Raw genomic sequence first — 15,223 nt, forward strand, 5'->3', positions numbered from 1 at the left:
TTTTGCATTGATAAAGCTATTTTATAAAGTTAAATTTAAATATTTAACTTTATTAATGCATAGACTATAGTTTGTGGGAAATATTTAAATTAAAAGAGTCCCCTTTATTTTATAACACATTGGAGACATAAGTTACATAAAGGGAGTTATGTTTTATCCCACATTGAGAAAACGAAGGATGGAGCTCTTGTGAGAACACTATAAAAGAAATGGAAGAGCTTCTTTTAAGCATGGTTGGAAATATCAAAGAAATTGGAGAATTTTCTGGAGGTTATGTCTCAATAGTTTGAAGGACGAAATCCCTTCAAGCTGAAAATCTTGACGCCATTGAAAGATATGGTCTTGAGATTCAATGGGTAGCAATCGAAAAAGCAAGCGGAAAAAGCGGAACCGAAAAAGCAGGTGAAAAAAGCGGAATTGAAAAAGCAAGCGGAAAAAGTGGAATCGAAAAAGCAAGCGGAAAAAGCGGAACCGAAAAAGCAGGCAGAAAAAGCGGAATCGAAAAAGCAAGCGGAAAAAGCAGAATCGAAAAAGCAAGCGGAAAAAGCGGAACCGTAAAAGCAGGCCAAAAAAGCAGTTCGAAAAAGTAAAGCAGAAGTGGCAGAATTGAAGGAAAATTATTATAGCCATCTACAATCAGGTTTCTTTGTTAGTATTGTATTTTTTAGGGTATTATAAGTTTCAGCTGTAAGTGTGCATTATACCAGCATTGTCATTTTGTAATCCATGTAAATGCCAAAGTCTTGGCCATATTTCATGAGCATTGTATTAGAAATTTGATTGCAATCAAAAAGATAATAGTTGCTGGTGTCATTTAAGCAATTCAATCTCATTATTTATCAGCTAGATAGTTTGCATACCAACTGTTTGCAAAAATGCCAGTTGGCTGTAGGTGTTCTTTTCTCATGCTTAGATCATAATATATGCACTGAATATTGTCAAAATTAGGAGCACACTCATGTTAGGTCATTGTGTAGTCCATTTTGAGTCTTCTAGCACAAGTTTCTCATTGATGCAAATTGAAAAAAAGTCATTTAAAGCGAGCTGAAATACTATATCAGTCATATGTCTCTTGCATGTGAATTGTTTGACAAAATTCTTTGAGCCTTCAATCAGCATCTTTGAGAGCAGATTTGAGGAGGGTTACTACAGTGGTATCAGAGCTTGCTTGCAAAGTGTTTGATGAAATGTCAAACAACTGAAGTATAGAGATTTTTGGTGTTTGAAGAAATTATAACCTATTGGGGTTATTACACGTGCACATTTATAACGTTGCGTGGGAACCGCCACGGTCATATTTGCCCTTTAAAAGAGCACTGTCCTTCTACATTAATCCAACATTCGCTATGTCGCCACTGACAAGTCGCATTGATTTCTTCGATAGCGACTTAGTGAATGGCTGAGAAAATTGGATGCCGATGACCAGATTCCACTTTCTTCACAGTTTATTCTTAAAACTGACAAATTTGGGATACAACACGTGCAAAATTTTACCTCATGTCATCATGATTCTTGGCGCCAGATTCCACCTTTTAGTAACCAGACATGTGTCATTGCCTCGCTAACTGGCTATATATAAACATCAGGCATTTTTCCATAGCGAGTTAACAATGACCGTGGATTCAAAAGGATCTGACGGTGGGGTACAATTACTTTCACAGGGTTTGCACAACGGACTTAACGTAGGCGGGAAAAATTCGCATATCCTCCTACTTTTACAAATTTCGCGCCAGGAAAAAAATTAAAATGAATGGGGCATAGGGTTTTAATAGAATTTTCAAAGGTTAACAACAATAAGATTTATCTAGGAACCCTACTCACCATTAACGAATTTAAATCTGAAATTTTTTTCACCTGGACAACAGAAAATATTAATCGGAAATTCAGACCAACAGTGGCTCTGTCTGGGGATGCATGTCCCTTGCGGGCATGGCAAGAATTCAGATCTCTGGAGAAAGCAAACCACACACAGGCTTCCAACAAAACAACCATTAAGGTTATGTATAAACAATGGCCCCGGGCCACTGCAATTCAACAAAATATTTTACCTTTGTCATAGATCTGATTTTCATCTGAAAATGCATGAGGTAAACTGAAAAAAAATCTTTCATCAATTTCATCAATCAGGTTGGTATCATGAATCAACTTTCTTGATAAAAATGAAACTACAACTTCAACTTCATAATGCATATAAAAACCAAATTCACTTGCAATCACTTGCTCATTATAAAGGTTCTGATCAGCACTCTTAAATATACCAAACTGAAAATCCTCCTTACTTGATGACTTATGCATGTTGTCAATCTCAAATATGAAAGTTTCATATTCAACTTGAGGAAAAGGATCACTCATACCTTCAAATTGTGTATCCATGTGCACATCCTGATGGTACTTTGAAGAACAATCTAACTGGTATTCATACATGTCATCAATGTCAGAAACTGAAACTAATCCAAGATCTTCAAATGATTGAGATTAGCAAGTGGGTTAGTCATCTTATTAGAATATTTATCATAAAATTTATTATAAGGTGCATGCTGATTTTCAACAACACCTTCATAAAACACCTTGTTACCAATTTCATAAGATGCAATTTCATCAACACTTTCACTATTATATCCAGAAGTAGAACAATCTGATCTCTCACAACAGTAAGACAGTGTATCCTCATTAAACTCATTCTCAGCTAAATCTGAACTTTCCATGTCTTCTTCAAACAATGGGTTAATGACTCCATGCATTGATCCCTTTTGAACATCAGGACAAAACATGAGTTGCTCATCCTCACAAGCATCATCATATAAAGTGTTATCATATACTTTAAATTCGCTACCCATTTTATCTTCATGGAAGATTTCAGTGTACAAAGAAAAATCAGAACTATATGAAGACTCCTTTTCTATTACTTCTACCAAATATATAGTGTCCATAATTTCATCCTCTTCATTAGCTTGTTCAGGATAATCATTACAAACAGACTGTGATTCATTCCTAAACATCCCACTATATACTCGATCTTTATTGTTTGATATAAGAGCATTTGACAACTCTTCCCTGAAATCTTCATATTCGATGTTATTAGCATCAATTGACTTCACCATCTCTTTATCTTCATACTTTGTAGATAAATCACTTTCATATTTTTCATTTGCTAACTGATTCGTGTAACACAAAAGCTGAGATGCACTTCCTTTTCAGATTCAAAAGAAGAGTTCATACCTTTACTGACCAAAGAGTACTCACTTCTGCCATTGCTTTCTTCCTCCCAATCAGCATCAGACTCATATAAAGTTGAACATATTGTGTCATTGTCCTCACTGTGATTCAAGTTATCACTCTCATCATCTCCTTCATATAATTCGTCTTGATAACACACTGGGTCAACATTTTCATTATCGTCATTTAAAACTGGCTTCCAACTTCTTCATCTTCATGTTGAGATGCATATTTTTCCATTTTAATCTTTAAAACATTCTCAACATAATGCCATCTCTCAATAAGATAGTTCATTTCCTGAACGTTTTGCTGATCAACCTTATCATCTCGTGTTATCTCTTCATGGTCTGTTGGATCAGCAACATCAGGTCCATGATCAGAAAGGTAACTCTCAGTTTTCTCATTTGCACAAAACTGAGATCTAGGTGCAGCAACTTCATTAGCAACAGAATCATATATACAATCAACATCACAAGAACTTACTAATGTATCTAATGCTTGATCTTCAATATCAACACATTGCTAAATCCTATTAAAGTCTGAGATACATCCTATTGCCATAGCATCATGAACATGTGTGTTGTCATTTGTAACCAAGCTAACCTTACCTATACATACATTCTGATCAAAATTTTCCATTTGATTGAAATCTACAGCAGGGGTATGGATACGCTTATTTGAAACTGAAGCACCAACACCACATTCACCCAAAAAATGACCTTTAGTCAATCCATATCTCAAGTTATTTTCAATATCCCTAGCGGTCACAAAAGCCTGATATAATGTTTGTGGTTCTTTATCCCTTAGTAGATAATTCATTTTCTTGTCAAATGCATCAAAATATACTGCTAAACACATTGGATCATCAGGTCTATAATTCTCAGGGATTTCATTCAAAACTCTTGCAAATCTGATGTTGAAATGAGAGACAAGTTCATCACTCTGACTATGAATCTTCAAGAACTTATCATAAGAATCAGATACGCTTACCCTTTCTCCAAATTGCTCCATGAAGGCAAAATGCAATTCACCCCAAGATGAAAGAGAACATGCTGGCAGAAAAGAAAACCAGTCTCTAGCATCACCGTCTAAGGTTTGAACAAATAACTTCATATGTAAGTCCTCATGAGCAATTTCATAGTCACCCATCAAATCAGCAAACAACTCAATATGGTGACTAGCTGTAACAAGATGGTTCCCATTAAACTTAGGCAAACTTTTCCTAACATCATTAGGAATGACATTTGGGAAACCATGAATACCATTGAAATTCAATGGCATATACTGCTTGGTAGAAATGGATCTAGGCATTTCATTAACTAGCTGCATCCTAGGTGAACTGAATCTTGACATTGTTTCAAAATATCAAACTCATTCGCCCCTAGTAAATTCTGATTTATAATTTGCAGCAGGCTTTACACAACTTTCTACCAAATGAATGCTTCAAATACACTTCACAAACTTTAAATATAACCAATTGAAACTCGATCTAATGAAGTGCATAAAACTTATCAAATCATTCTCCTCTTTTTAGTGTTAAAACTTCACTTGACGGAGAACACATATGTGGAACTCACTTTCATTGAAAAGAAATCATATGAAAGCATAAAATACCTCAAGTGTTGCTGCTGAAAACATTAATCTGCTAATTGGCCTGGTGCTAATATGAATTCTTTACACCACTGATCATAACCTTACAGAGTTGCCATCTCCTTGAAGAGAGAAATGAAATCACAAGTGTGATTCATCTTTATCATTACAAATTCTTATGACAACAGATCGAACAACACTACAAAACTTACTAGTCAGAACCTTATATACTCTCTCTTCTGTTTAAAAATTTCAATACAACTTTCAGATTTGTCTGATTCAACTGAAAACTCTTGAAAATAATTTATACATCACCGATCTACAATGGTTCAGAGATCCTTTAGATAGAGTCGCCACTCACTTTTGTGAGAACTTTTTAAACATGATTCATAACACTACAGATCTGAACTGAATTGTCAACTTTGTAAAATTTTTGCAAATCTTTAAAACACTTAGAAGAGAGAAAAACTTTATTCAACAATTCTGACTCTGATCTTACAGCAGTATTCTGAAAACCACAATCGACTGAATTAATTGAAAATAACACTTAATGACAACACAATCTGTATTCAACCTTGAAAAATACTGCTGTAATGGATAAAACTTAACTAGGGTGCATGATTTAGAGTAAGAAAACTGGAAAGAACATCAGAGAACTTACTGCTGAAACCTTTTAACGCACTTCTCCTGCTGTATTGAATCTATCATTTCCAATTCTCAAGGTTTGTCTTAAATTTGATTCAATACATCCTCAGCGGAGTCGCCGTTTTGTTGGTGACTCGGATGGGCCAAATCCAACTGAGAGTAGGACTGAAATTTTCAATGAACACCAAAGACTCTTGTCCTTTCAACAAAATGGATTGCCATCTTATATCCCCAACAGAGTCGCCATTTTGTTGGTGTTTTAAAATGAACTAAAACTACTAAGCAACAAAATGCTTAATACCAAGATGACAGTACTCATACAATCTAAAGACTAGCCAATTCTTGTTAACAATTGCATGGGCAAAGCATTTGGGTCCAACTTCAACAAAACCAAGGGTGGTTTTTTATTCGTCTGGCTCTGCAAAACCAGGGTGGGTATACCCAAGGATGATTCAAGACTGAGAAATCTGTATGAAGATTATTTCTAGTTTCATTTTGATTCTCATCTCAAATCCTCAAATACACACAATTCTTGATAACTTGATAAACACATCCCATATAACAAATATGGCCGAAAATTCTTCTATAGATCTGCAAGTGCTCTCAGCAAAAGTGGCTAACTGAAGCTAAAATATTCTATGCAGACAAGTACTGGCCAACTTTTAAGATCTATAGGAAACAAAAGTAAAGTTGATTTAATTCTGCATTTTTGACAACCGTTTGTGACATATTCCTCTTTTAGCTGGATCAAATTTGATCAGTGCCTAATCCATTGGGGCATAGAGTCTATTACAAATTTCTAGATCTAATTTGTTGCCTTACAAGAAATTTTATCAGCAATTCTTATCATAATTTATCATTCAAAACCCTTTCGACTACTATAGCAATCTTATCACATTCACCAAAGCTTTTACTTAATCCATTGAGTTAACAGCAGTGATAAACATATATACAACCTAACTGGATTGCATTCAATTGCACAGGCCTTTACCTATACAACATCAAGATAAGCAAGTAATCAAAAGGAGACAAAGTTCAGAAAGAACTGATATAGGGACAGTTCAAAATTTGTATTCATTTTCCTTGAAAATTATATACAATTTACAATAGACTCAGAATGACCTTCAGAAAGAAACACATCTCATTCTGTATTCATATATTCTCAAGATCTGATAGAAAAAATACATCACAAACTTGCTTTCAAAACATTGGACCAAAGACAGACTAAGCATATCACTTAGAAAAATAGAATTCGGACCACTCTCTAGCTTTGGAATCTCACTTAAATAGTGTGAGATGCAACAAGCTTCAGGCTAAGAGAAAATGATAGGTGTCCTTTATAAGAGGAAGACATAGACATTTGTCAAAAAGAAAAAGACTAACAGGAAGTTATGCCAATCACACATTCTCTTGCGGGCTTCTGTCTATCACCTCCTTTCGTTGATTTTGCTCCAACAGTGATTCTGTCGTATATGTAACTGCTAAGCTTGTCCCTGACAAAATCTATTCTGATGATTGCACTCTATCCTCGACCCGTGGGTTTTGTCAAGATAATTGCTTTGTGAAATTCATCTTTACTTCCCACTCTTCTCTGATCATGCCAGGCTTCAGAAATAGTGAAAAAATTACTTAGTGCGCAACCTTTGAGCAGGAAGATAATGTGGCTGTCAAATATAACAAAATGGGTAACTTCTGATTCCTAGCCACGTCTGCTTAAATAACCACCTTTTGACCAAAATTTTCCATCCATTGATACAAAAAAGGTGCATGCTAACAAAAAGCGAGAAAGACCATACCCATGAGTATGAAATCTTCTTCATCTTCCTCAAAAACCATGCACAGGACCCCACACATTTCTGTTACCCTGGCATCAGGCTATTATATCGTGAAAATTTGTTTAAAGGATGATGTTACCGTTGAGAGGGCTGTTATCTTACCAGGTTCATTCATTATCCTTCTCAAAACCTTGGTTACTTGACTACGACATCTTACCACAGTTTCAAAAAGATGAAACTTTAAGAAAACACTCAGGATTACTAGTTTTCCTCTATCAAAAATCCATATACTTCTACATGGGACAAAATACTTCTTTTGTGCAAACCAGTTTGAACTAGCACGTGGGATACTACAATCCCAGGCCCAAGTATTTTTACCTAGTAATCCCTCTGCTATGCACAACCCAGGATCTAATGAGTTCTTTAGAACCATCCTTTGATTATACCATACAAGACTGAAAATTTTCGGAAACTATGGCACGAGAACTTACTTGGAATTTTTTGCTTTTCGTAGGTCTGCAATTTATCTTTGAACCAATCACTTCACCCTCATGCCAGATTTATCTCAATCCTTGCAGTAATTATCTTCGTTCAGAAAAGATTTCAAAATCTCTATTCGTGCAAGGTAAAACTGGGAAAATCTTGCCTATTATACTTTGTTATTAACTTCACATGCGAAGCTTTTCACATCTTATTAATGTGCAGAGTGCCACCACCTTCAGCATTTAAACCTGCGTCGTCGATCCTATGACATCATATGATCAAGGAATGAAAACTAGGCTGACTTAATATTCCTTTTAGCATGTTGGCAGTCAAACCAATAAAATGCCTCCATCTGTATCTTTCCTTCAAAGCTGGCGTTTGAAACTTGGCCCACGGATGACCAAGGACACGTGACATCGATTTGTTAACTTGCTATAATTATCTTTCGAGCACTTTCCATAGTGAACTAATGATAACCACTGATCTTGCTTTGATCGTATGGCAAATATTCGAAATGACTTTTTTAAGAAAACAATGTTGGGTCCCTCGCTTGTTAACTTGCTATACTTATCTTTTGCACATCTATTCATAGCGAGTTAACGAGCACCGTTGATTAGCACTTGATCTTGTGGACAGCAACTTACTGCAACAGTGGTGGGCCATCGTTCGCTAACTCGCTATGCCTATCTTTCATGTGTTTTTCCATAGCGAATCAATAATGGCCTTTGATCCTGGTTTGATCTAACAATTAGAATTCATTGTGTGCTTCATACATAGGGAGTGGGTCCATATACTGCTGCCACTAAGATGGCTGAACACGCTGGCACACACATGTACTCCTTTTTATCTGTTAATGACATCACGGGTTCTTGGCCTTGCCGAGTTTGTGATCTTCAGGCGGGTCGCCATATCGCTACTGGCAAAAACACCAAATATTTGGCTAGCGACCTCCCGGTAGACAAATGCCGAAAAAAACTCCACTTGCGCAGCAATAGAAGCAAAATCTGCACAAGATTTTCTTCGGGATTCACAAAATCACTTCCTGCTATAAAAGAGCGCCATGTTTTCCAATGATCGGGTCCTCGCTAAGTCGCTACCGAGAAAGTGGTGCTTTATTCTGGCTAGCTATTATAGCAACCTTTGACGGATTCTTATTTCCGGTGATAGAAACAAAATGCACATTGATTGAAAATCCTATTAATTAATGCTGGCGTCATAAAAGGTGGCCGTGCACATTTATAATGCTACGTGGGAATCGCCACGGTCATATTTGCCCTTTAAAAGAGCATTGTCCTTCTGCATTAATTTGACATTCGCTATGTTGCCACCGACAAGTCGCATTGATTTCTCCGATAGCGACTTAGCGAATGGCCGGGAAAATTGGATGCCGATGACCAGATTCACCACTTTCTTCACAGTTTATTCTTAAAACTAACAAACCTGGGATACAGCATGTGCAAAATTTTACCTCATGTCATCATGATTCTTGGCGCCAGATTCCACCTTTCAATACCCAGACATGTGTCATTGACTAGCTAACTTGCTATATATAACCATCGGGCATTTTTCCATAGCGAGTTAACAATGACCGTGGATTCAAAAGGATCCGACGGTGGGGTACAATTACTTTCACAGGGTTTGCACAACGAACTTAACATAGGCGGGAAAAATTCGCATATCCTCCTACATTTACAAATTTCGCGCCAGGAAAAAAATTAAAATGAATGGGGCACAGGGTTTTAACAAAATTTTCAAAGGTTAACAACAATAAGATTTATCTAGGAACCCTACTCACCATTAACGGATTTAAATCTGAAATTTTTTTCAACTAGAGAACGGAAAATATTAATCGGAAATTTAGACCAACATAAGGAATCATGGATGAACTTGGACTCTACTAGATGCAACTTGATCAACAACTACACCCACCTAGTGCAAGCTTCTAAGCAATGCACAAATGATATTCACATCAATATCTTCCTTCAATCCCATCAAATGGATGCAAACTAAAGGTTGAATATCAATTGAAATTAAGTGTTTCGAATCATTGACTTACTAGACAGGGTAATCTTACCATTGACAGGAGGCTAGTGGCCCAGATTTTTCAAGGCAATGAAGTGAATGTCCACAATCACTTTCATTCAACTAAACTACTTCAACAAGAAAAAAAATCTATTCCAAGTGAAAGATTGAGGAAACCATGCAACACTTCGAAGAAATAGTAAGTAATCCAGCACAAGAAACAAAAATGGATTGTCAAATCATTTTGATAGCATCATAGCAACAATTTTATCAAGTCTTTCCCTTAGCCAGCCTACTCTAATCTCTTATTATTAATTCTAATGCTAATTCTAATGTGATACAATGAGAAGGCCTTGGCCTTTTATAGATGTTAAAATACAACAAAGGTACCCCTTACAAACCTTAATTAGGGTTGCCAAATCTACAACCAATTACATGGTGGCACCAAATCATTGGTTAATGTGAAAATTACAATGACTTTTTCAACCAATGAGAAACTTGAACACTTGGCATCATGTGATTGCTTATGCTTGTAACTTGAATTTTCTGATTTTAGGAGATAGCTAGGTGCCACCTCATCATCCTTATCTTGTTGATTCATTTAAGGACATGGTTTGAATTTTGGCTTGTGGAATGTATCTTTTAAAATGGCAAATATTTCTTGCTTGATTGTTAGAAAGTAACTCTTGATTAACACTTTTAACTCCTTGAGGATACTGTGATGGCTTCATCTTCTAATCTTCTCCATCCTTTGGAAATTTCCTCATGCTCTTTATTTGAATTCACATCGTGACTTGTAAAATTGATCTGAATTTGGTTGCACTTGTGAACTTGATAGTATTGTCATCATGTCAACTTTGAATGTCCTCAAAGTCTTCATGTGATTGGATGTGAATCTGGTTGAGCCTTGATAATTTGATTCTGCATCTCTCCCCATTTGGAAATCGCGAGCTTGAATCTGCCTCTAATAGCTTGACATTGGATCTTCTTCCCATTTCAAATCCTTGGTCATTCGTCCTGAAGCTTGTTTGGGGTCTTGAGTATCTCCTTGTTTTTTCATCCTCCAGAAATGATCACCTTGTAACAACAAAAAATAAATCTGTTTAAGTTCTTCAGGGGATAAGAGAAATTGAAAAATTTATAAAATAATATTACATTAAAAAAATGGCTTTACCTAGTTCAAGATGAAGTCTTTCCATCTTCTTGCAATCCAAAATAATATCGCTCTGGTAGCTTAGCATGAATCCACCAAAAAAAACTGGAAAGATACTTGAGTTTCCGGTGCATAATCTGCCCGGATTTAATTTTCTCCTCCAATTTAGAGGATTTTGGAGACGGGAATCCTCATCAGAGGATTTCTGCCACCTCCCTGGTTTTTCCTTTTGACACCTGAATTGCAAAAACTACTCCGTCATCCCTTCTCCATTATTATTTTCTTCCATTTTATCTTGCAGCCCCCTTTAATTCTTTGTTTTGCTCTAATATGGCATCACTTGGAGGGTGGAAATTATCAAGTGGGGATTCCATGGGCGGAATTCCCGAGATCTCAGGGATTTCACGACCCTTTGTTTCACTGTTTGGCATCACAACTCAAAAAATCACTCATAACAACTTTGACATCTTCCCTCATGCCCTGCAATCATTCGTATTCAATCTTGATCATTATAAAGGGTGCAAAGATTTCTCCGTCTGAGGATCTATGTTGTAGAATTCCCAAGATCAGAGGAATTTCTTCATCTCTTTCACTACTTTTCTAGACTTAGTCGATTTTTACATTATTTTTAGCAAATACAACAGATATAACATATAGTATAAGTTACATTTATTTCCTTTCTTATACTTTAGGCTACATTATAATATTTGTATAAATACTGTTAGGATGTTGACACAGGTTTCAGCTTGGTATGAGTTATAATAAAGAATTTAGACTCGAGAGTTTCTAAAAATTCCGGACTTTGCCAATTATTGGGATTCAGCAGGCCTTCAACATTCTAACCTCCCGCAGCCTATCTTGGCTTACTAAGATCAAGTTGAAGCTGGAACATGGATGTTCTATAGGTTTCAACACATTTCATCGCAAATCCCTTGGTTTCAACTCTGAATTCCTGATAGACTAAGCTCAACACTTGCTCACACCCGAGACAGACAGGACTTCCCAGCAGGCCAAAACTTCTCAAAGTCACTTCCTTGACTTGGAGACTTGAAAATTGTTACCACCTAAGGCAACCTAAAAGCACCTAAGATCACTGCTAAAGAAAAAAGAGGGAGGACCTCCCCATTTGTAATAGGGAGATGGTGTGAAAACCTCAAAACAGTTGCTTCAAAAGCAGTAAATCAGATGAAGACGGTGATGCATATTATGTTGTAAACAAAGCAAGGATTGTTAGTCATTTTGGAGCATAATTAGTGAAACAGAATGCATGTAAAAGAGTTCACAGGTAGACATTTTTGAGGAAAATTTGAAACTAAGCCAGTCCAAAGCCTTATAAAGATATTCAGCCGCATCATTTTCATTACTACTCAGACAAAAGGTTATTTTTCAGAAATATTTCTGTGGCTTTAGTGAGAATAAGCTATTTTGAAGAGGAAGAGTTCCATCAGAAGACCCATATGAAGCTTGTTAAGATTTGAAGCTTCAAAGCATGCCCTCGATTGATGAGCATAGCCAGACTGGAGAAGTTGGTGGTGCTAAAACAGGAAGCAATAATTGGCTACACAAATAAATTCTCTGCACAAGCGATGAGAAATAGATTCTGCATATCATGCAGGATCCTGTAAAGTTTCTGTTTCTTTTTACTTGTGATATCCTAGCATGCAATGTGAACCCATTCCATTAGTAGATAGTAGATACCATTCTTAGAATTACATGAGTTCTCAAAGAATGACAAAAGATAAAATTTTGGTTCCTTGCTACCATGCCTCTAATTCTTTCCAAGCTTTCTTCTCCTTTCAATCATCCAAGCTAAGGCACTGGCTTCATCCTTCATAGAATTGGTAACAGATGGTAGCTAAATATGAAGTGCGCATTGCCTTTCCATGAATTGAAAATGGTCCATGCAGGAGAGTAGCAAGATATGGGTACCTGGGCTCATAAGTCAGTATTATAGTTTGAAATGGTAATATTTGTATATACCGGTAGAAATAGCTTGAGAATTGCTTCAGATTATTTGAAACAGTAATTGCTTCAACCTAACCAATTTACAATGTAATAGTTCTCTAAATCCTTCAAGTATGTATCTATACAACTGTGCATCAGCCTTTTTCCATGTTTCTGTCTTCACATTTTTAGATTCTTAGTGAACATGGATGAGATTAACTGCATCGTTATGTTACATTAATATATATTATAAATTAGAAGAAAAACTTTGAGAGCTGTTCAAATTGTAACCTATAGGAAGTTTGAGTTATAGATTTCCTGATGAAATAGTTTGGTAGGAAAGCCCAAAATGTCTGTAGTAAAACAATGTAGTGCAAGGAACACTTATGATAGATATACGGATCCTATGGTAACAAATGAATTATAAGACTTTCACAGATGGTACTGGATCATGAGCATTGTTTTTGATAAATTTAAAATATATATTATCAAAATCATGCACTAAAAACAAAAGTGCACCATAACAGTTATTGTTAGCACAGTTATGGATTAAACATTCTCTGCAATAAATTTACCATTAAGACTAATGCAACAACTTGTTCATAACAAAAGAAGACAAGACAAGGCAAGCATCAGAGATTTTTAGAGGAATTAATAGCCCTCTTGGAAGACTCAGACATATCTTCCAGATGCACATATCTTGAGATTTGAATATATGGGCATTGAACTTTGAAATTCATGCTTTATGTGAACTTCTTGTCGACTAGAAACAATTGAACTGCATCCCCGCACATGGTGAATGTTAGTGAATTCTCAAGTAAGACTGTTATCAGTTTGAAGCGGGATGTCAAAAGCATGTTGAACTTAAAAAAACCTGACCCTATGCATGTAAATGGAAAATGCAAAACCCCACAATTTTTTAACCATTTCTTGAATTTGTTAATGCACCAACATTTGTGCTGGGTATCAGATTTGAATGCTTCTGATGAAAACCTGTATGATTTTTCTGATCAATATTTTATTATTTTGGATCACAATCCATTATACATTGTGAAGATGATGAAAAATTTGGCAAACAGTTAAGCAGAGAACTCAACTTGGATGATTTTCAACATTTGCGGGTAATATGTTGTGAAATATTTTATATATATATATATATTATATCCTATATATATATTATATATTATATCCTTACATAAATCTGTGTTATAACATTTGACTTCATGGTAGTTGTAGGTTCACTGTGGATGAGAAAATGGCAAGTTTCCCTTTGGCCAAGGCCAGTATGCATAATGATGATGATGGTTCACTAACTTAAAACCACCATTCATTTCATTATTTAGACATTAACCAAGTAATGAAGAGGTTTGTTCTGCTTTGCAGGGCTACTTTGCACCATATACAATTACAATGTCAAGTGTCTTTTTAGATTCAAAGAGATCAAGATGAAAAATGCAGTAGTCCAAATTGTTCTTATGTTAGTCTCAACCAGGATATCTAGTGCTTTCTTGGGAATAGTTTGATATGTGCCCGAAAAGTAATTTCTGTTTTTATTGTGGACAAGTGTCCAACATGTGAAAATCAAAATTCAAGATTATCTTGAGCTGTTATAATGATAAGTTCTTTATGCAGAAGCGAATTGATCATACAAGAACCTAGCTTGCTATAGGTGTGTAGTAGTTGTTTTATTCCCACACTTTCTCATTGTGATGTTGCTTCTTAGTAACTTACACTTGTACATCATCCTTACAGGTGAGAATTTATCTACTGACTGGGATAAAGCTTGGTCCAACTTCAAAAAGAAAAAGAAGAAGAAATTATTTTCTAATTTTGATATGGAAAAGTATGTAAGCCGGAACCCAAGGCCTTCAGATTATCCACTTTCAGAGGAGATAGATCCTTTCCGAAAAACTGAAAGATCAGTACTGGATGTTTGGACAAATCCAAAGTTCACCGTAGTAGGATTTAGCATTGTAGTTGGCCTCCTTATTTTTTACATTGCTCTTAAGTAAGTATATGTCAAAATAGTTTGAAGCTGTGGAATAATTATGTTTGTAAAGGGGTACCAAAGTTTGCTACAATATTATGTAAAAACAAGGAAGTTTCCGAGAATCTCTTTATTCCACTATATTTTTGTGCTTACAATGTATTTTTAGAGGGCATTGTTGGGATTTGAAATTTTTATAATCATTGATTTGAAGATTCAATTCTCCAACTCAGTTGCAGGTGCCAACCTTAACCATGACCAAAATGTAACAGGGGCAGTCAGAAATCATCTCCAGCCCATGTCCAAGGTTAAGAGTATAACATAATCTAGAAGATTCATCTCATATTATCACACAATATAAAGTCACCCATAATTTGAAACTGGATATGGTAAGCTTGGCACCATAAA

The 15,223-nt window shown here is 35.8% G+C and overlaps 1 protein-coding gene across 1 annotated transcript in view; it reads left to right on the forward strand.

The window, feature by feature from the left end:
• Nucleotides 1-14,940, forward strand: part of LOC149576038 (2,3-bisphosphoglycerate-independent phosphoglycerate mutase) — a 29,436-nt gene extending 14,496 nt beyond the window's left edge. Inside the window, exon 2 of the mRNA XM_089816164.1 lies at nt 14,581-14,940. Coding sequence (XP_089672290.1) covers nt 14,581-14,840 — 260 coding nt within the window. The 3' untranslated portion in view covers nt 14,841-14,940. The remainder of the gene's footprint in view (nt 1-14,580) is intronic.
• Nucleotides 14,941-15,223: the final 283 nt, after the last annotated feature.

Source organism: Cupressus sempervirens, chromosome 1 (genome assembly GCF_028749045.1).
Source record: "Cupressus sempervirens isolate cs-2001-9-10 chromosome 1, ASM2874904v1, whole genome shotgun sequence".
Taxonomy (NCBI): Eukaryota; Viridiplantae; Streptophyta; class Pinopsida; order Cupressales; family Cupressaceae; genus Cupressus; species Cupressus sempervirens.